General features: G+C 35.7%; 1 protein-coding gene across 3 annotated transcripts in view; it reads left to right on the top strand.

Moving 5' to 3' along the window:
• Nucleotides 1–19,423, top strand: part of LOC143547110 (uncharacterized) — a 34,890-nt gene extending 15,467 nt beyond the window's left edge. Inside the window, exons 2-14 of one of the 3 annotated variants that reach the window (XM_077038614.1) lie at nucleotides 11,667–11,888; nucleotides 12,422–13,153; nucleotides 14,221–14,605; nucleotides 15,844–16,477; nucleotides 16,566–16,606; nucleotides 16,768–16,937; nucleotides 17,026–17,104; nucleotides 17,179–17,277; nucleotides 17,648–17,716; nucleotides 17,822–17,871; nucleotides 17,969–18,050; nucleotides 18,316–18,410; nucleotides 18,980–19,423. In XM_077038614.1, the coding sequence (XP_076894729.1) occupies nucleotides 12,513–13,153; nucleotides 14,221–14,605; nucleotides 15,844–16,477; nucleotides 16,566–16,606; nucleotides 16,768–16,937; nucleotides 17,026–17,104; nucleotides 17,179–17,277; nucleotides 17,648–17,716; nucleotides 17,822–17,871; nucleotides 17,969–18,050; nucleotides 18,316–18,410; nucleotides 18,980–19,127 (2,493 nt within the window). In that variant the 5' untranslated portion in view covers nucleotides 11,667–11,888; nucleotides 12,422–12,512 and the 3' untranslated portion in view covers nucleotides 19,128–19,423. Of the gene's footprint in view, nucleotides 1–11,531; nucleotides 11,889–12,295; nucleotides 13,154–14,220; nucleotides 14,606–15,843; nucleotides 16,478–16,565; nucleotides 16,607–16,767; nucleotides 16,938–17,025; nucleotides 17,105–17,178; nucleotides 17,278–17,647; nucleotides 17,717–17,821; nucleotides 17,872–17,968; nucleotides 18,051–18,315; nucleotides 18,411–18,979 lie in introns of those variants that run through there. The other 2 variants (XM_077038615.1, XM_077038616.1) reach the window with 2 other exon arrangements.
• Nucleotides 19,424–21,846: the final 2,423 nt, after the last annotated feature.

Below are 21,846 nucleotides of genomic sequence, written 5' to 3' on the forward strand. Positions count from 1 at the left end.
ACAGAGAATGGGATTTAAGTAAGAAAGGAAAGAAGATGCCAGTTCAAGAATGCCATGTGTCGCTCAAGCAAGATCAGTAAAGGTAAAGTGTATGGTAAATGGTGTATGTTAATGTTGGCTTATTTGCTAAATGAAGAATGAGCGTAGGTTAGGGATAGGATTAATTGATTTTGATTGATTAACTGTTTAAGAGTATAAACAAGCACAAGTGAAATCATGAAGGGAAGTATGTAGAACCTGAGGAGTAACGCAAATAGTTAATTACACTTGATCAACGTCAATAACTACTTACTTTACAAATCATGTGCTAAATAATTCCTAGAGTGATGACGTTTGTGTTTTCCCTTTTAGAATACTAATGGCTGGAGCTGGAGAAATTGTTGGAACTGGGGGTCGCACTGGACGTCGTGGCAGGCCTCGTCTTGTCCGGCAACCCTCGGTAGAAGAATCTTCCAACACCGAAGATGAAGTAAGCACAGCTGGAGGAGACCAGAACAACAACGAAGAGGTTCAACTTAGCCCTGCAGTTCAAGCAGCCATTGTCCAAGCTGTAGTTGCTGCTGTGAAGAACCTGAATCCCGAAAGATCTGCTGGAAGCCGTGAACGAACTGCTGAAGGGGCGGGTGGTGATGGTAGGAAGGATGGGGAAGGAGAAAGAGAGGCTTCGAGTGAGGATAAGTCTGTGGAGGTCGGTGACAGGAAAAGAGGCCAAGATGGGTGCAACTATAAGTCCTTCAAAGGATGCGACCCGCCAAAGCTGACTGGGTTGGGAGACGCAATCGCTATTCCAGTGGATAACCACAATGGACAAGAAAATCCGAATTAGCGAATGCCGTCCCGACCAAGTAGTGGGTTATGCCACTCAGTCATTTGAAGATGAGGCCATGTGCTGGTGGGAAACTGTGGAACAAAGGAAGACCCGAGAGGAGATTAAGGCCATGAGATGGGATGACCTTAAGGATTTAGTGATGAAAAGGTTCTGTGCTAATGCTGAGGTTGAGAGGGCCGAGATGAAATTTCTGAATCTGAAGGCGGACAAGATGACACATCGTGAGTACACCACTGAATTCAACCGCATGTCTAGGCTGGTTCCTGACATGGTGAACACCGAGGCGAAACGGATCAAGTGCTACGTTAGAGGAATTCCCCAGAAGGTCCGCATGTTAGTCAGGGCCAACAAACCTGTTACCTTTGAGTCTGCGGTCGAGTTGGCGGAGATGGTCTATGTTGATATGGCAGCGGATGATGTGGAAGTGGAAGATTAGGAAGAAGGGAAAGGAACTAAAAGAGCTAGGGATGTCGTGGAGCGTGCAGGGAGAAAAACACAGAAGATGGCAGGAAGAGAAGCATGTAAGGTGTGCGGGAAGATGCACTTGGGGGAATGCAAGGCTGGTCCAAATCAGTGCTACCGATGTGGGAGGAAGGGGCACATCTCCCGTGAATGCACCGAGGACCAGAAGTGTTACAAGTGTGGTAAGTCAGGTCACATAGCTAGGGAGTGTGGAGAAGCCGTGGCAGTGGGGGAAGGAAGAGGAGACGCGTGAAAGGATGGTCTATTAGCTGCTGAGGAGGTTGCCGGAGAATAAGTGGCATGTCACAGTTGTTTTATGTTTAGTAGTTGAAGAGTGTTTTATGTTACAGTTGAACCTATGTTTGTTTAGCAAGCTTGAATGATTTCCTTTTATGTTATGAAGTACTTGTGACTTCTTGTGATTTTGTATGAACGACCTATGAATTTATCTTGAATGCATGTTGGTTATGATAAATAGTTGTGTGATGGTAACGCGTCGCCTTAGGAGTTAGCGTTATTATATAAAATAAGGTTCCTCGGGGAGGCGATACGAGACTTGGTACATCGAGGGTTTCATGGACAAGCTACCGTAATAGCTAAAACACATGATCACCGCTCGATGACTACAAGTTAGGAGTAAGAGGGATAACCCAGAAAGCAAAGGCGATTCAATAAAGTGTGTAAATATAAGAAGTTTTCCTTTTATAGGGAATACGTTAGGTTTCGGGGACGAAACCTCTTTAAGGAGGGAAGACTTGTAACATCCCGAAATTTCCAAAATAATATTAATTGTATTAGTTAATAATAGAGGGAAAGTTTACTCGGGTTATCGGGAAATAAATAGAGTAGGAGTTGGTATGGGTCGGGCTAGTGTTGGGTAATGGATATGGGTTATGGACTTGGGTTATGAAAGAAGGAAGGAGAGTCCATGGGCTTAAGCCCATGATCCCTAAATATAAATACCATTAACCACCATTTAATCCTCATTCTCACATATTCCATACACACACACCCAAAACACACACGACCCGAACCAAGATCCGAAGGCGAAAACCCGAGCTTGTTGGTGCTGGAACGTTGTGACGGACCAAAACAACATCAAGGCGTAACCGTGTTCGTAGTTCGACTCGTTCAAGGTACGTTTATAGTTAGAAATCGTTCGTATAGGTTCGGTTTGATTTGAGAAATGATAGATCTGAGTTTGTATGGTAAAAACGAATCCAACAAAGCTAATCTTACTGAAAATGGTTATGATTTGATGGGTTAATCGATTGATAAAAAGAACCCGTAACCTATATGCCTAAATCGCACCCTTTAAACATCGATGTTAGGTCGATTTGATTGTTCGGGTTTGTAGGCGCTGGTCAGACGATTCCGTGGATACCTAAATCGAGTTATTTGGTTAAGAAACGAAGGATTTAAGAACGAACAGTAGCTGCAGACGACAACTTCGCCTACAAGCTAAGTTCGCCTGATGAACTTCGCCTGCAAGCTAAGTTCGCCTGATGACAACTTCGCCTAAAGCCAAGTTCGCCTGATGACAACTTCGCCTAAAGCTAAGTTCGCCTAAGGTTTAACTTCGCCTAAAGCGAAGTTCGCCTGATGACAACTTCGCCTAAAGCTAAGTTCGCCTGATGACAACTTCGCCTAAAGCCAAGTTCGCCTGATGACAACTTCGCCTAAAGCCAAGTTCGCCTGATGACAACTTCGCCTAAAGCCAAGTTCGCCTGATGACAACTTCGCCTAAAGCTAAGTTCGCCTAAGGTTTAACTTCGGCTAAAGCTAAGTTCGCCTAAGGTTTAACTTCGCCTAAAGTCAAGTTCGATTAGAGAATAGATTAAAACGATAAGTAAAAGTAAGCTAATACTAGGCCACCAGATTAGATCAGGCGAGTATTGATACGTGTAACTTATACAGTCAGCCGAGCTCAGTTAAAGAAGGGATTTACAACTATCGGAGGAAGAGGCAGAGTTCAGGTGAGTTTCTAGCCCCATTTCCTTGTTATGTTTTCGGGGCTGTGTGCATACCCGATGTGAAGTGTGAATACACTTACCTTAAGTGGTAAGTGTATGCTATTGATGTTATACGAGGTAGCTATTATATAGTACTTGTTGGTGCGTGAACGATCTTCGGATATTGCACGCATCGCCAAGGACAGTGATTGCCAAGTGGTTATTAGTGTGTATGCATGCTATGATGTGACTTGCTTATTATGTAAATGATATGAAGCATGTTGTAGATAAGTAGAGGTAGAGCGTGTTAGAAGTGGCAAGGGTGTAGTAAGAGTGATAGTGGCATGACGATAGTACGTGGTAGGGTAAGCCTATACGTGACTACGTCATTAAAGTGGCAAAGTGGCATAACGTTAAACGTTATTAAAGTGGCAAAGTGGCAAAGTGGCATAACGTTAAACGTTATTAAAGTGGCAAAGTGGTAAGGTGGTAGGTGTAAATAAGAGGCTAAGTGGTAAGGTAAGCAGGTTAGATAGTGGACTACGTGTCTTCGGATACGTATATGATGCATGTAGTGGTTGTATGATAAGTTGCTTGATTAACTAGAACTCACTCAGCGTAGCTGACTTTTAGTATGCACGCAGGTGATCAGACCAAAGAACTAGCATGAGGATGGCACATGGCATGGATTGAATGGCTGACATCTTAAGATGGAAGAAAAGATGTTTTAAATATAATGATTTGTTTTATAGTATCAGAGAAGAGATTGAATGTTTTGTAACGAATGCTTCAAGTAAACGTTTCCGCGAAAGTTTTAATTAACTCTGATTGCAAGAACTGTGTTTATGAGTAAATCCGACGCTAAAGTAAGGCTACCGGGTTCGGGGCCTTATAGACCGTCGATTTATTTTAGAAGACGGTGAGACCAACCGTTTAACTGTTTAAGGTTCAAGATGATGAGGGCTACCTAATTTTTGAAAATTGTGATGACTGCCCGTTTATTAGAAGATTGTGAGGACCGACGATACTTTAATGATATTTTGAGTATTTTTTTTATTTCATAGACATTCTTAAAAAGTGTGGAATCAAAATGGACATTTCTAAAATTTTCCCACATTTTTTTTGTTCAACTTATTAAAATTATATTTGCATTATTACCCTTTTATAATATTTATATATTCAGTTGTTATTACCATAGTTTTAAGATAAATTAGAGGTATCATACTTATCTTATTAGTTTACTAGTTATCTAATTGCAATGACTATAGTGTTCGGTATAAAGTAATAAAGTTAAGAATTTAATAACTCATTCAAGGTAAGAAAAATAAAAGGTGTTTGGTTGACAAATAAAAAGAACTCTTGCATTACTATAGTGTTCGGTATAAGGTAATAAGATGGAATTAGTTTCCCTCTAAAGACCCACATTTAATTCCTCTCCTACCCCACGTTATCCCCCCCCTCCCCCCCCCCCCCCCCCCCCCAAGGTCAATGATTTCGAACTTGGATTACAATCAAACGTTTTGTCGCTCAATCCCTAATCGTCCACTCTTAATATTTTTCCCTTCGTTGATTTCTTCCGTAAATCACAAATCTCTATGTTTGTTATTGGTGTTGCCTTTTTGATGCAATAACATCTTAAACAAATAAATTATAATAAACATAAGAAAATCAATAGGCAAGTGAAAAATATCTTTACACCATTATCTTTCTTCATAAATTGGATATGCCTCAATGATAGAGCACTCATTTTACTAATAAGATGTATGAGATTCAAACATCACTATCACCAATTTATACGGAAGATATAAAGGATGTCCCTGGCTTGCCAGGGTTTGAGTCCTGATCTCACCCGGTTTTACCGGCTCCTCGCTGTCGTGCCGTTTAACGGGCGTGGGGTCGGGTTTTATCCGGAGAATTCCTCAATAGGTGGACCGCTAGGGGCTCCGTCCGTCCGGACTTGTGGCCGGCTTGGGCTGCCTTTAGCCAATGGGGACCGCGTAGGGAATACCTGACGTTACTTAGTTGGTCGTTTAAAAAATACCACTACATTTCTCCACCAATAGGAGAGGGGTAGAATTTCAAGACATTCCCACATTCCTTTTTTACGGTTAGTGTGTGATTGTTGGAGAAAAATACGTTCAAAATTAAGACTCTCTAAAAACATTTATTGAGTTGAGATTAATCTTGACCAATAGATTAAAGTTTGGATTATTAAAATTCAATAACCCAAGTTATTAGTTCATTATCAGATTCTAGATAATTTATGAAATTAAATAGATTACTAATCAGCAAATGACTGATAAACTACTTTTACTAGTATTATAGATAAATAGAGGGTCGAACATGAGATTCTAGGTTCAAGGAGTCCACTAATCCCACGTCAACGAAATCTATCGGAATTTCTTAAAAATTAAAAAAAAATAAAGAAAAAAAATGAGGTTTACCTTTTAATTGTAGCTGGTAGATAAGAGAGGTTATGATAATCTTATGCTTATATCACCAGATTAGATAAATCAACTTTTTTCAGTAAAATACCAAACAAAGTAATAGACGTGTTTCATAATGAATTAACTTTTAATCACGGTCAATATTATATTATCATGGAGCTTGTCAATTTATTGAAAAGAGTATCATAGGTTAAATAAAATAAGATCCATAAGAGTGAGTGAGAATATAATGCAAGCCGCCTACCACCCAAAAAAAGTACGCAAAATATGTTAAGCCTAAAAAGGAATATCAGCGTATGAAGATTGGAGAAAACATGAATGATGAAGACTGACTTGACACCTTCATTCAATGGATAATGTTGCTATAATTTACAAAAACACTGCCTTATCTCAATTATGTTGTATAAATTTATACTTTCACATTTCAGTTTCAAATAATTGAGTTTAAAACTGATATTGTGACGTGTATAATTTTTTGTTATTTAATTTTAACAGCAATATATATTAGAATGAATGTTTAGAAATATTTTATATATATTTCGAATGAAGTTATGTAAAACTTTTGCAATTGGTACCCAGTTTTATTAAAATTGAATCAATAGCAATGGGCATGGTGTTAGGGCTGTCACTTTTACCTAAAATCCGAAACCCGACCTGAGAAAACACGTATCTGAACCCGAAGAACCGAACTCGAGAAAAAGCTAACCCGAACCCGAACCGAAGTAATTCGGGTTGGTTCTCGGGTTTGATTTATAAGTTTTGAGTCAACCGAATAAAATTTATTTTTGAAATTAAATATATTTTTAGGTATAATAGACTTAGTCTTAGCCACTAACGTTATCATAATCTGGTCCTAATCAATTGTTGTCATTACAAGTATTATAGATCGGTTATTTATTGTTAATTTATGTTTTCTGTTTATTGCTAATAACAACCATAATCGAACAAACAAATCACGTTCGGTTGAAGACGACTATGGTTCGAGTTAGCTTTACTCTTGAACAAGATTGTTTTATCAAGTTATGTTAGTTTATTATTTGATTATATGCTTACGAGCAAAGAATAATATGTTTTAATTTTTTTTTTGTTTTTTGCTTTGTTTGCTAGGATACTCGAAACCCGATTAACCCAACCCGAAAAAACCCGAACCCGAATTACCCAAACCCGAAAAACCCGTGAGAGATTCAGGCTGGGTTTCGGGTCAAGATATAAAACTTTGAAACCCGAAGAACCTGAAACCCGAAAAACAAACCCAAAGAACACCCCTACATGGTGCGGGTGCCTATTCAAATTATATATGTTACAATTCCCAACTAGGGTTCCATTATATTTTCGTCTTCGGTTTTAAAACAACATACAAAAGGGGGGGGGGAGGTTTCTTTCTGTCTCATCCAGGCCTGGCTCCGAGAAAAAAATAGATTTGAACCGAAGGCGAAATATTTTTTTTTGCTCAAAACATTTTGAGCCTTAATTAAATTGAGTATTTTGTTATGTTTAAACAATTTAACTTTTATATGGATTTACTTGTTATAGTTTGAGTTGTGTAAAAAACTTTTGTATTAGAATTAAACATGTCTTAAATGAGAGTGGAACCCATAACCTTTTGGTTGGGAGTAGCACCCCTTTGCCACTAGACCAAGCTAGTGGTTATGTACTTGAGTTTAAACATTGAATACACATATTGTATTTAATAAAAATACATATAGTCTTTTTTTTAAATATTCGGGTCTAGCGGGGTGTCGGGCATGTGGCCTTCGACCACCCTGCCACCCCCAAGGGTCGGCCCTGCTCCCATCACGTTATTGGGTTTGATTTCTGGACCCTTGGTGGTGGTGGTGTGGTATTGGAAGTGGTTTGCTAGGGTTATAAGCGGTGTTATGGCAGGTGATGGTGATTGCTTATGGCGCCACTGTTTTGGCGGCAGTGTTTTGGCGGCAATGTTATGGCAGAATATGGTGATGGTGACTGCTTTGTTCTTCACCCACTCTCTGATTTATCCCGTAACCGTTGTTGGATTTGATTTTTTGACCCTTGGTGGTGGTGGTGTTGTGTTGCGGTGGTTTGCTAAGGATGGTGATTGTTTGTAGCAATGGTGATTGTAAGTGGCAGTGGCTGGTTTATCTATGTTGTTGTCGGGTTCTATCCGGTTCTTATACGAGGCGGTGATAATGAAATATAGGATGAGCATAATCTGTCTTTGTAGATCCTATTTGCATCTTGACGTGACAATCCAGATGGCAATTTTTATGCAATTCTGATTGCAGCAAAGGACATATATGCGCAAGAAGAAATTTCGTTGCTACATATATAAGCCTCATGGTTGTTTCATTTACTATGTGGTTATTTGATTTGGATGCTGCTCAAATTTTTTGTACAACCATTATACTACCTTTGATGGTTCTATCTTTGTACAATCTTCGATTCATCCTTGCATTGTTGTCGAGTTTTATTTCTAGACCCTTGGCGACGGTGGTGTGGTGTGGGCGTCGGCAATGGTTTTTCTAGGGTTGTTGTTATGGCAGGCGGTCTAAGCCCTTTATTGTCAAACTTTTATATTCATGAGCTAGTGTTTGTTATCTTCCTTAATGTTCTGATTCGTTGATGCGTGAGGTGAGCGTTAAGGGTTATGATGCTCGCCGGAACCCTCTATTGTGAAATTTGTTGGTTTGTGCTTAATTATGTTTGATCCTTAACATGTATATTGTGCAGCATGGGGTGTTAGCTTTGGTTGGTTGTACTTTTAATGCAATGATGTGCAGTGCGCCTGAGCATCAAGGGCTATGATGCCCCCATGAGCCCCATGTTGTCAAAGTTTTATATTTCGTAAAAATTTTGCACGCCATGTTCTTTCTTAGGTGATTTTGAACATGTGTAAAAATTTTCGTTATTTGAATATGAGGATTCATCAAACAACTATTTAAAAAGTAGGGTATGATTTGGCATTTGACATTTTAACCTGTAAATGCTCATACGACTATTTGAAAAAATAACATGAGATTATAATTGCAACGAGCAAACCTCTAAAACAAAGGTTGTTTGGTCTGTCACTTATTATTTAATTTAAGTATTTGATCATTACAAATTAATTCATCGTGAAATTATAAAATATTACGTCTTATGGAATACAAAACTATATACCGTGCATATTTCTTTTATCACTGATGTTCTAACCATCATTTAATTGATCATTACAAATAAATTCAATGTGAAATTGTAAAATATTTTGGCTTGTGAAATACAAAACCACATACTGTAAATTTTCTAACCATCATCTTTATATAAATATCTTTTGTTTTGTTGTTAAAGAAAGACTAATTTTGCACATCAACATAACAATATTGGTATAATAGTTAATAATAAATACATTTAATTGAGTAATTTGATATATCTGCAAAATTAATATTTAATGCAAACAACACTTCTTTCTTTTAAAGCAATTGTTAAACTCAACAATTCACAACACAATGTTAACTTAAAAAGATAAAATGCTTGATTTTATAGTGTTAACTTTTTTTAACATTAGAAAGTATATAAAAGTTATACGCATAAAAGAAATTAAAGGTACCAAGGTAAAGAAAACAATGATTGTGACTTTTATTTATAAACTAGTTTTAGGACCCGAGCGTTGTGGCGGAACCGTTAAATCGAATGAAGATACTGAACAACACATGCACGTTAACTAACAAAAATTAGACCGAAACATAAAACATATGAAAAAATAACTAAGTCTGCTTATTGCGACTGGGCTGTCAAACTAAACGGAAAAAAACATGTTTGCTTGATTGGGCTGCAATAGAGGTTACAGGTGGTAACCAACATCAAAACATACACACGTAAGCACAAAAGGAACGGAAGAATAACCATGTGAGACAAAACAATACGTGAAACTCATTAATCAACGACCTATTTGGCTTAGATTTTATTATTAGACTGTCGCAGCTATCATAGAGGTTGCAAGTGAAGAAATTCACATTTGCCGTCCTCTAATTCTGTCACGCCTATCACATAACTTCATGTCTGTTTTATAAATTCATTATATATTCAATCAATTTTTGATCCTTGAGAGATTGTAACAAATAATAACCAAAATTCAAAAAGAAAAATAACAACACTAATAAGTGAAATTAAATAACACTAAATCAAAACTAAAATAATGTTCTAAGTTCTAACTTCTAAATCCATAAAATCCAATAGTTAATCGCGGCCTTCGCCATAGAAACCCCACCACAACGGCGTCGGAAATAAACGAAAATGGTGAAAGAGGCAAAACATTTCGGTACCAAATATTTCCGGATTTCTTGAACGATACCAACACCGAGCTCATCCCTAATCAAAATATCTTTTGACACTTGCTTTGTGTTTTATATATAGGTGATCGTACGGATTTAGAATGAATGTCCTGTTACCATTATACTTTTAAAATGATGTATATTATGGACTCCATCGTTTACTATCATAAGGCATTCAATCATAAGTGTTGTTTTCATCCACATATGGTAGTATATTGAACAACCAGTAATTAAAAAGCACCATTTAATCATCTTACTGATTGAGTGATTGTAAGATCTTTTTTAAAGCATGTCATTAATTGTAATAAAAATCATAAATAACAACATATCTGCTTAAAGTTAGTGCAAAGAAAAACATATCATCTTTTGAGTATGACAATTGACAGTGGCATTTTGTAAACATGCTTTTGACATCAAAATTTTGGTTACTATACATGCTTTTGCTCTTTTTTGGGATCACCTGTTGTATCTTTAAATATTAAATAAATACAAAGGTAATTGAGAGTTGGGACCCATTAAGGTACAACATACATACCACAATGTACAATTTATTATGCATGCGATGAAGTGAATAGTGAACTTGTGAGGTAACTACCTTTTGACAATTGTAATATATATATATAATATTCTGATTTTTGGTAGGGTATAAATAACTAACATTTATTGAAATATGCAAATAACTAAGGTATATATTTGATTAGGGTCGCAAACTTATCGTAGCGAACCAAACAATGTCTTTTTAATGTCTGGCTGTTAAGCTTTTATCAGACAATTGAACGGTTCACGAACACCAAGTTAAACAAAATTTATTGTTCGTGCCCGATTATTAAGAAAATGAACCTGTTCGTGAACATTTAACGAACGCAAACGAATGATACACAAATGAACAGAAACAATGTATTATTTGATTTGCTAACTGATAATGATCAGTGCTAATCGTTTGGTCCGGCTACCAAGATTGTGTTGGTATTTTTTTAACATTCCTGTTCATATGTTATTTTACAAATAAATTAATCACATAATACTCAATTATTCATGCATATTTTTTTATAGTTTATAGTTTTATTAAATTTATATGATAAGATTATAAAACTCATTAAAAAAATTATTAAAATCCTTTAATAAGCAAACCCAAAACAAATATTAACGAGCATAACTCCACGTAAGCACACACATTATTGAGCATTCACCAGCACAACTGTATTCCCATGTCATCTTTTCATGTTCGTTCATCTATTAAACGAACAAATATAAACAAACTTGTTGTCAAACGTTTGGTTCATTTAAACCTTGTATTTGATATTATGATTTTTAGTAGGGTATAAAAGTAACATTTATTAAAAAAAATTGAATAAATCAAGGTCTAATATACATATCCTTTATAACACAAGGGTCAAATTTTCAATACTTGAAAAAATAGAAAAGAAGGCTGAAAATCAAAGTAAATGAAGATTAAAAAAAAAACAAAAAATGGTTTATGGAGATCAGAGAGACAAGGGTTGTTCTTGAAGTCTTGACCTGTCAAGGCATAACATCTTTTCTTTGATTCTTTCATTTCAAATACTTATTATTTCCAATACAAACTTCACCACATAACACTCAATTAATTTAGGGTTTAATGTGTGTGTATGTTTGTGTGAGAAAGAAATAAAGAAAGAGGAGTTAAGAGAGAGAGAGAGAGAGAGAGAGAGAGAGAGAGAGAGAGATTCAATTAATTGATCCATCTACACATCTTTATCTTCTTCATCATAATAATAATATCTCCATACCCAAATCCCATTTGCATCTTTGAAAGCTCAAGTGGTGTTTATGTGAAGAAGAAGAAGAAGAAGAAGAAGAAGATCAACAATCAGCTTATGCATCACTCAACAACAACTACAGACCTCCTACCATTTCAACATATTTGCAGGTACTATATTTATTTTGTTTGAGTGTATCTTTTGCTTCTTTTAGTTGCTGCAATCAGACATGTTTTTTTTTTTAATAATTTTTATATATTCTTTTTTATCTTAGTCTTGACAAAGTTAAAGTCAGTGAGTTTGGCTTCAAGGGAAATTAGTTAATGATCAATGTGTTTTTGTATTTATGATGTTTGTTTGTTTATCTTTTGTACAAATCAAATTGCTTTTTCAAGTTTCTTGATGTTGGTTTTTGCTTATTTGCAAGATTATCAATTTGATTTGATCAGTATGTGAATAAAGGAAACAAATTTGAATTCTTTTGTTAACATGGATTAACCTTAATTCTTTTAATTTTAGCAAAATTATAGTTCTTTAACTCGGTTACTCGATCAATGTGCTTTTGTATATATGATGTTTGCCTGTTAATCTTTAGTACAAATAAATTGATTTTCAAGTTTCTTGATTAGGGTTTTAATTTGATTTGATCAGTATGTGAATAAAGAAAATAATTTTGAATTCTTTTGTTATCTTTTTGATTTAGGGTTCCTTAAAAATGAAATCTTGGAGCTTTAAGAACCAGTTTCTTGATTCTTGAACCATACGGTGTGTATTTGTGTGAAAGTGTGCGCAATATGGCCAACGGCAACGACAACAGCAACAGCAACAGCAACAGTAACAAGAACAAGAATGAAATACCACCAACCGAGGAGCTATTAAAGAAAATTCATGATTTAGAAGAAAGCCATGCTCACCTCAAACAAGAAATGTCAATGCTAAAGATTTCAGATGACAACCAAAGATACGACCGCCAAAGGTCAAGTTCGGTATCCCCCCACCGACCTCGCAGGAGAACCATTGGTGGGGCCGGTGGGTTTTTTGAGGGCGGGCCTGTTGCGGCCTTCAAAATGGGTTCAGCATCTTTTCGGCATTCTTCGCCATTGAGGAGAGAAACCCGTAGCATTGATGTTAGTTACAGTAGTAATAATGATAATAGTAATAATTATAATTATAATATTAATAATAATAGACATGATGGTTTTGTCGTGAGTGGTGGTGCCGCCACTGAGGAACGTGTTGGTGGTGCCACTGAGGAGCGTGGTGGTGGTGGTGGTGACACGGAGGAGCGTGGTGATGGTGGTGCCACTGAACGAGAGGGTGGTGGAGTTTGTGGGCCCTCTCTTGTGAAGCTATCGGAAACACAGTATTTGAATATATTGCAGTCGATAGGCCAGGCTGTTCATATATTTGATCTCAATGGGCACATAATTTATTGGTGAGTTAAAACATTTTCCTATCATATCTATTCTTCACTTTCCTTGATTTTGATTATTATTGTAATTATTAAAGAGTAGGCAATGTTAGGATTCATAATCACAATTCACAAAGAAACACAAAAGTAGTTGCAGGAAACAAAAACACATCATTTAATAGCTCAACATTTTCTCATTAATTCATAGAATTAAATTGTGTCAATATGGATTCTTGATTAATTTGGGGTTATTGAAAAAGATTAGGAGTAGATGTGTAAAAAATGGACAACTTGGGCTAGTTGGTTAACGGGTCAATAGTCAATAAAAAATAGTCAATACGCGTTTAAATTGCAAGTTGTTGGGTTTATATATATTTTTTTAATAAATACTTGGTTTCTCATATATGATTACAAAATTATTAATTTTTAAGGACAACTGTGGGCAACGTTTGACCCTTTAAGCTGATCTTTTTAATTTTACTCATTTGACCTGTTAGAGACAAAACATAACCCGAATAAGCAACAAGTTCGTTTGACCCGAATATACATGTAAATGAACCAAACGTTCAGTGAATCGTTTGACAGGAAGTTTGTTTATTTGATTTTGTTTGTTTGTCTTTGTTTATGTTCGTTGCTTTACATTTATTTAAATTTACTTATAAATGAATGAACATGAACAAAAGTTTTTGTTTATTTATGTTCTAGTTCATTCGTTCATTTATGTTCGTGAACATTCATTTACATTCGTCAATATATTCATTTACTTTTTTAGGCCCATTAACAATAGTCTAGTTTTAATAACATTTTATGCCCAACACATTGTTGTTCACATTTACTATTAATTGGTTCTAGCTCAATTATGTTCGTTTATCTATGTTTAGTTATGTTTGTTTGTTTATGTTCGTGAACCGTTCGTTTATACTGTTCACGAACGGACACATTCATTTCTTAACGAACGAACACGAACAAGAAAACCCTGTCCGTTGAGTTGTTCATGTTCGTTCGGTTCATTTACAAGCCTACAAATCGACGCATTCATAAGTAAATGAGGAATTATATTTTAACATTGTGCACCAATTGGAATTTTGTAGGAACCGTACAGCCGAAGATCTTTATGGTTACACAGCTGCAGAAGCTCTCGGAAAAACACCCAACGAGCTTTTTGTAGAACCGGAAGATTATCATTTAGCTGATGATATCATACACAAAACAATAAAAGGGGGAGGTTGGTCGGGCCTATTTCCAATTAGGAACAAAAGAGGGGAAAAGTTTGTTATTATTGCCACAAATACGCCATTTCGTGATGAAGATGGGACGTTAATTGGGGTTATAAGTGTATCAAGTGACACCCGCCCGTATCGGGATATGAAGCCCGTGGGTCATATTAGTGCACCGAGGCGGATTGCTTCGGCTAAACTCGGGCTTGATCCTCAACAACCTCTACAAACTGCAATCGTCTCAAAAATTTCAAGTTTGGTGAGTGTTTTAAGATATTAATATAGATAGGGGGTCAGGCGGGATCAGGTTGAAAATGGTTATTTTTAGTACGGGTCCAAACCGGGCTTGATTAACATTGACACATAGGGTACGCACGGGTCATTTGGGGCACAAACTGAACCCAAAACCGAATATTCGCTTTTTGAGTGTTGAAAACTGTTCTTTTTCTGTTTCGTTTGGGTTTGTTTCGGTTTTGGTTTTGGTTTTTTGTGGTTTTATCATTTTGTTGATTTAATAGTTAATTGTTTATTTACAATTGGGTAAAAGTGGGTTATACTATTCATCAACTTCTTATTAATGACTTAACATTCGGAATAAAAAAATGAAAATCCATAAATTCAGTTTGGTTCGGTTTTTAATTACTTGTAAAGTCAAAACCAAACCGAATGTCGGTTGTTGTGAAACATAAAACCAAATTGTTGGTTTTGTTTGTGTTCGGTCATTTCGGTTACCAATAAGTTTTGTCGGTTTCATGCATGTCGCCGCTATCGACACAAATACACCTTTTTCTCCATTTTTGTTTTTTTAATATTTTAAGTATTATGAAATTATGATAGCATAAACAGAATTATAACAATAATAATAATCTAAAATTTTGAATATAAAGTAAAATATTTTAGGAGTTAGAATTTGGTTGACTCAACTCCTTTGATCCCTTTTAGCTATTCTTTTATGTGACCAATTTTTCTGTTCGAAATAGAACACATCCCAAATCAACCTAGCAATCTATAGACTATAACCAGTAAACAGGTCAAAATTTGCATGCCGGGTTTGGTTCACTTTGACTCGCACACACTTTTTTCTTTATTTTTATTTTTTGTAAATAGAGTAATATTATGTTAATTACGATTACATACACAATATTATTACAATAATAATTTTTTTTAATAGAAATAAATTTGGAGTTGACTTTGGTTGACTTTCGACCGCTTTGACCCGTTCTCCTTAAAGCTATTTTTTATTTGACCCATTTTACCCGTTTGAGATAGAACACAACCCAAATCGACCCATTTATAATAAGTAAACGACTAAACGTGTCAAAAGGGTCACCTTAGTGGAAAGTTAAGGACCCACAGTTAATTATTCCTTCGTCTTGTGAAATTGCAGCAATAGTTTTAGATTATGCAAAATGAATCTTTATTATTATTACAAAAAAAAAAGACTTTTGGATTATATTATGTAACAATGAATCTTGATTATTGAAAACACAACAACAGGCTTCAAAAGTCAGTAACAAGGTCAAATCGAAAATAAAACCCGGAGAAAACTTCACGGATCAAGATGGCGGGAGTGCAGACGGTCATAATTCCGAAAATGACATTAACGCCCCTGACCATAAAGACGATGGATATTCAAGCGGAGCCAGCACCCCAAGAGGTGATAATCTTTCTCACTCACCATTCAAAGACCAAATTAGCGGAAAGCCCTCAACAGATTCCGGTGATGAAAGCGAAAACAAACTCGGTATCCACAAGATTCTATCTTCAAAAGCCGAGGCATGGATGGGCAAAAAGGGAATTACATGGCCATGGAAAGGAAACGAACGAGAGGGAGATTCGAAAACGTGTCGGTTCGGGTTTAATTGGTTGCATAATGAGCAAGAACACGAGTCGTCGAGTCAACAGTCGGGCTCGTCGAAAGTGGAAAGTCAACAGTGGGAAAATAATAATAATAATAATAGGAATGAGGCTCCGGGGTCGTGGTCGTCTTTTAACGTTAATAGTACCAGTAGTGCTAGCAGTTGTGGCAGTACAAACGGTAGTGCCATTAATAAAGCGGACATGGAAGTTGATAACTTGGATTATGAAATTTTGTGGGAAGATTTAGTGATTGGAGAACAGATTGGACAAGGTATGACATTTTGTTTGAAGGGTATTTTTGTCATTTGATGGTAATTTCACTTTATTGATGTTTTTTAATTAATATAATATTTTCATAGGTTCATGTGGGACGGTGTACCATGCACTGTGGTATGGATCGGTATGTTCTTCATCTCTCCCTTATTAGCAGAATTACAGTTTTACCCTTTGACCAATTGTTACATGCCTTCTTTGTGTTTAATATATGAAACCTTTTCCCTGCTAGTTTCTCTAACTACAAATATATATATATATATATCTAACATATGCATGTGTAAGCAGGATGTTGCTGTGAAGGTTTTCTCAAGGCAAGAATATTCAGATGATGTCATATTATCATTTAGACAGGAGGTATCTCTGATGAAAAGGCTTCGGCATCCCAACATTCTCCTCTTCATGGGCGCTGTAATGTCACCTCAACGCCTTTGCATTGTCACAGAGTTCCTTCCCCGGTTGGTTCCGCATTTACTCAACACACGCACACGCATACATATGTTGTGTATATATACATACATTTGATGTGTATATTATTTTATGCAGTGGCAGTTTGTTCCGGTTACTTCAAAGAAATACAACTAGATTAGATTGGAGGCGGCGTATACATATGGCCGTGGATATAGTAAGTAACTATACAATGTTGTCGTCTGTTTGTTTTATATGTCCATACTCTGATATACTTGGTGGAATTGACAGGCGCGAGGCATGAATTATCTTCATCATTGTCATCCACCCATCATTCACCGGGATTTGAAATCTTCAAATCTTCTTGTCGATAAGAATTGGAATGTAAAGGTTTGTTTCATATTAGTTAATTTCTCGTGTTGTTTTCTTGATATTGACAAATACGAGTTTTAGTCAATTTAGTTATTAAAGGGAATTTAAGTCAATTTACCCAAAGTAAAGTATGTATTAGTTAATTACGTAAATGGTCCATTTAGTTAATAAAGGGTAGTTTAGTCTATTTAGTCACTTTTAACAGAAAAGCTAATGGAAGCAATTCGTTAATCCCAAACTTGTTACAAATCGCAATCACGAAAGCTAAGTTGCAATTTTTAGAACTTAGTACCTAAATATGTGACTTTGGCTAAACCACGAGGATCATTTGTGTAATTAACTTTAATTATATATTTTTATAATTTTTTCTTTTTTACAAATTGAATAGGTTGGGGATTTTGGTCTCTCTCGTATAAAGCACGAAACCTACCTTACAACAAAGACGGGGAAAGGAACGGTAATTACTTATATACCCTTCTTCAAGCTTGCATTATTCAAGGGTAGTTTAGACATTAGAACGAGTTTCTTTAATAAACATTTATTTTTCATTTTCAACTTTTAGCCCCAATGGATGGCCCCTGAAGTTCTTCGAAATGAACAAGCTGATGAAAAGTAAGTTTTATCCTTGTAAACCGATCCGTTTTCTTTTAATAGATTAAATGCTTATAAAGTTTTAAATCTTATAATAATATTTGTTTGAAATATGCAGGTCTGATATATACAGCTTCGGTGTGGTATTATGGGAACTTACCACAGAGAAGATTCCTTGGGATAGTCTTAACTCGATGCAGGTACCGTACGATATTTTTTATCCGGAGTTTTTATGGTCAAACTTAGTGTTTTCTATAACCGAAACATATGAGAATATGGAAGAAACCGAGACATTGAAATGTCATATGTGTAGACTTTATTACAAATTATGTTAATGTTTTATTGAGTTTTATTATGTGAAGGTTTTATTATTGTTATTATTATTATTGTATATTTTCACAAATCAAAGAGTTGAAAGTTAAATCTGTTTTGACCTTGAAACTCAAAATGTGCTTGTGTTTACAGGTGATAGGAGCCGTAGGATTCATGAATCAACGGTTAGATATTCCCAAAGACGTGGACCCACAATGGGCTTCTCTTATCGAAAGCTGTTGGTGCAGGTTCGTATTTGATATTTTAACTATTCATATTTTTAGGGGTGTAAACAAAGTGTAAGCTTGAGCCCAGCTGGTTTTACTTACGAGAGCTCAAGCTCGGCTCGTTTTGAGTTTTATTTCTTAGCTCGAGCTTGGGTTGTGAGTAGTTTGTTAAGCTTGAGTTCGAATCGTTTATTATATGTTAATTAGTTTCTATACATATTAAAAGATATTTATATGTAGTTATAATTAATTTTTTTATTAATAACAGAATATATATTATCATCGTTATTTTATGTATAATTACTATTAATTAAGTATAATAAATAAAGACTATATAAATAATAGGCTCCTTAACGCTCGTGGACCGGCTCAAGCTCGATAAATGAAGCTCAGGCTCGTTTGTTAAACAAGCTTATATTTAGGCTCGAGCTTGTTTAAGCTCGGCTCGGTTCCAGCTTTTAGTGAGCTGGTCTTGAGTATCTTACAAACGGCTTGGCTCATTTACACCTCAATGTATATATACGATTAATTTGCATTATATGTTTTATTAAAGATGACACAATCTTATTAAAGACGTTTTGTTTTTTTAGTGATCCACAATTGCGACCGACTTTTCAAGAAATACTAGACAAACTTAAAGATCTGCAGAGGAAATTCACCGTTCAACTTCAGGCATCGCGTACCGCCTCTGCCACCACCACCGCTGCCAAAGAAAACAACGGCCCAAGGGAACCGTAAAAGAATCACACAAGTGTAAATCACTTTGACCTTTTTTTTGTGCTGCAAAGTATTTTGAGTGTCGTGAGTCGTGGTGCCATGTCTGTAGTCGAGTTGGTTGGTTTTTGTATGCTGATTTGGCAGTTGGTCGGTCGTGTGCACGCTTGTTGTTGTTGAAACATCGTGGTCAGTGGAACACTAGGCGCCATCGTTTTGTGGTCCATTAGGAACACTTGGCGATTGTTTTGTATAGAGTACATGAATTATCATCTCATCCTTTTAGGATTATTGTAAAAGCAAGGGAATCTATGTAGATTTGGAGTTCTTAATTTGGCTTTGTCACACACTTGTTTATGAAAAACCTTTTTTTAAGTCTTTTTAGCACCTATATTAAAACAAACAAATCTGAATCATTTTAGTGTCAATGGTTTAATTTGTTTTTTGAAATATTATGTTTCTTATACATTTATGTGTAGTTTATGCGCCTAAAAACCCATCAAAATTAGTTTGTTTTTATATATATCTTTTTTTTGTATTGTATCTACGCATGTGTAAGCAATATAATTGTTAGGGGATCATTTTAACTAAACTCAAATCAGAATACTTAGAGCATGTTTAGGATTGAGTTTGAAAATTGTTTATTGGCTTATTGGTGTTTTCAAAAAGCCAATAAGTTAAAATGTGTTTGACAATCATAAAATCTTTTTATTTCAGCTTTTTGAGAGTTGAAAAACAGTTTTATAAAAGCCCTAAATCCTGGGTTTGTTAAATAGTTTTTTGAAAAGGCCATTAAGCCCATAAGCACTTTCCAAACTTAATCCCAAACATGTCCTTAATACGCACACCAATAAAACACTAAACAAATGATCTAATTTTTTGTAAGTTTTTTAAACATATTAGTATTACATTAATTGATTTTATATTGTCTGTAAGAGAATTGGTTAGATGTTGCTCTCTCCTTCGATTTATATAAGTATGTAACTACTGATAAGCTAAATATGAAAACAATATCTAAACAATTCTGTTAGAAACAATTAATAATAAAAGAATCATATGATAACTAATGCTCAATATCATTTATATATTTGACGTGGAAACTTTAATAAAGATTTCTTTTTCATCTTACACACTAAAACTCCCACGCCAATATAGGGCTCAATATCATTTAAATATTTGAGTTCTTTATCCTGCTAAAGTTTCCACTTTGCTAGTGGGATTGAGACCAAGCCACTTAAATGCTTACAAAACAGCAATTTATATACACGATATATTATAAACCAACTCAATTAGGTTGAAGGAGAAAGGTTAACTAGTTGGATTACGTGTCAAATTTTAATATTATTAGAGCGTGTGTAATGACCAATGGTCACTTCACACACAATGGGGCGGTGAGTTGGCGATGATATCATGGGTGAAGCAACAAATGCACGGGATGAGGCTTTACAACACGTCAAAAACGAACAAGGTTGATGGGTGCGGGGAGAAGGTGGATGTGGCTAGCAGTTGGTGTGGGATTATCGCCACTCATGTGCTTGGGTGCGGTGGTGGTGTTGCGAATGGCCTTAGTTATGGTAATAAATCAAGTAAAAACCTTAGGAACGTTAATAGCCTATTACAAATTTTTCCAGGATGAATGTGTTATGATTCAATTGAACCAAAACCGACGTTTAAGTTTTTCGGTTTCAAAATACCCGTGTTGAATATAAATCTTCAGTCGACCCTGATGATTTACAGTGTTTCAGTTCTTGCAGCCATAGACGCCATACGAAAACATCATGACGTTGTTCGGAAACAACTTTACGTTTACGTGATATTTTTTTTCTTACACTTCTTATAATTTGTTTCGTATACAATATTGTACTACTTCCATAAAATAAAGAACAAATTAGATTTAAACAATAATCTAAACTATAATATATTATTCGATAATAATTCATACCGACAATATGACCAACAACACCGCTAACTTTCACTTTCATTACAAGAACAGTTTCTGTTTAACGGATATGTAACTTCATGTACCCTTAACTTTCACTTACTCTGTTTCAAACCAATCTTGTAACATTTTAATATGCATAAAAGTCAGCATATTGCTCAGCATCAGTAAGCAACATTATTTCTTGTTAGATTGAGATTGCTCTTGACAACAAAAGTAAAATTTATAAATCTCATTTGTCATGTTCTCTATATGATTATTATCTGTCGCTGCCGAGTCATAGTTTATATCATTAAAGATTAAACCCAAATTGCTAAAATCATCATCATCGTACTCAGTTAATCCCACTAATAGCAATGCTATGGTAGGGTCTGAGGAGGGTAAGATGTAGACAGCCTTACCTCTATCTCATAGGGATAGAGAGGCTGCTTCCGGTGAGACCCCCGGCTCGATAGTAGTTTTGCATCAAGCCTTGGACATAAGGCACATAGCACTCAATCATCGGGACACCGGCTGATCGGTGCATGTGCCCTTGTCTTTCGGCTATCAACGCCACCACATGATGCCTGATTAACCTTCCGCCACTTTTAACGTTATTTTCACGAGATTAGTAAAATAACGTCAAAATTAGTGCAATTTTACTTTTGCCCACCCAAGGGTTCACACATATATACATTATATGCGCGCACCACAAGCAGGGCGTTAATTTAGTAGTTTTGAACGCGTAAACTGGAAAAAATGTGAGGCATTGAAAATAACAAGAGCCAACAAAATAAAACAAACAAACAAATTGCTTCTTCCTAC

The sequence above is a fragment of the Bidens hawaiensis genome, unplaced genomic scaffold (genome assembly GCF_021521415.1).
Source record: "Bidens hawaiensis isolate Kalapana, Puna unplaced genomic scaffold, B.hawaiensis_p1.1 tig00014618_1, whole genome shotgun sequence".
Taxonomy (NCBI): domain Eukaryota; kingdom Viridiplantae; phylum Streptophyta; class Magnoliopsida; order Asterales; family Asteraceae; genus Bidens; species Bidens hawaiensis.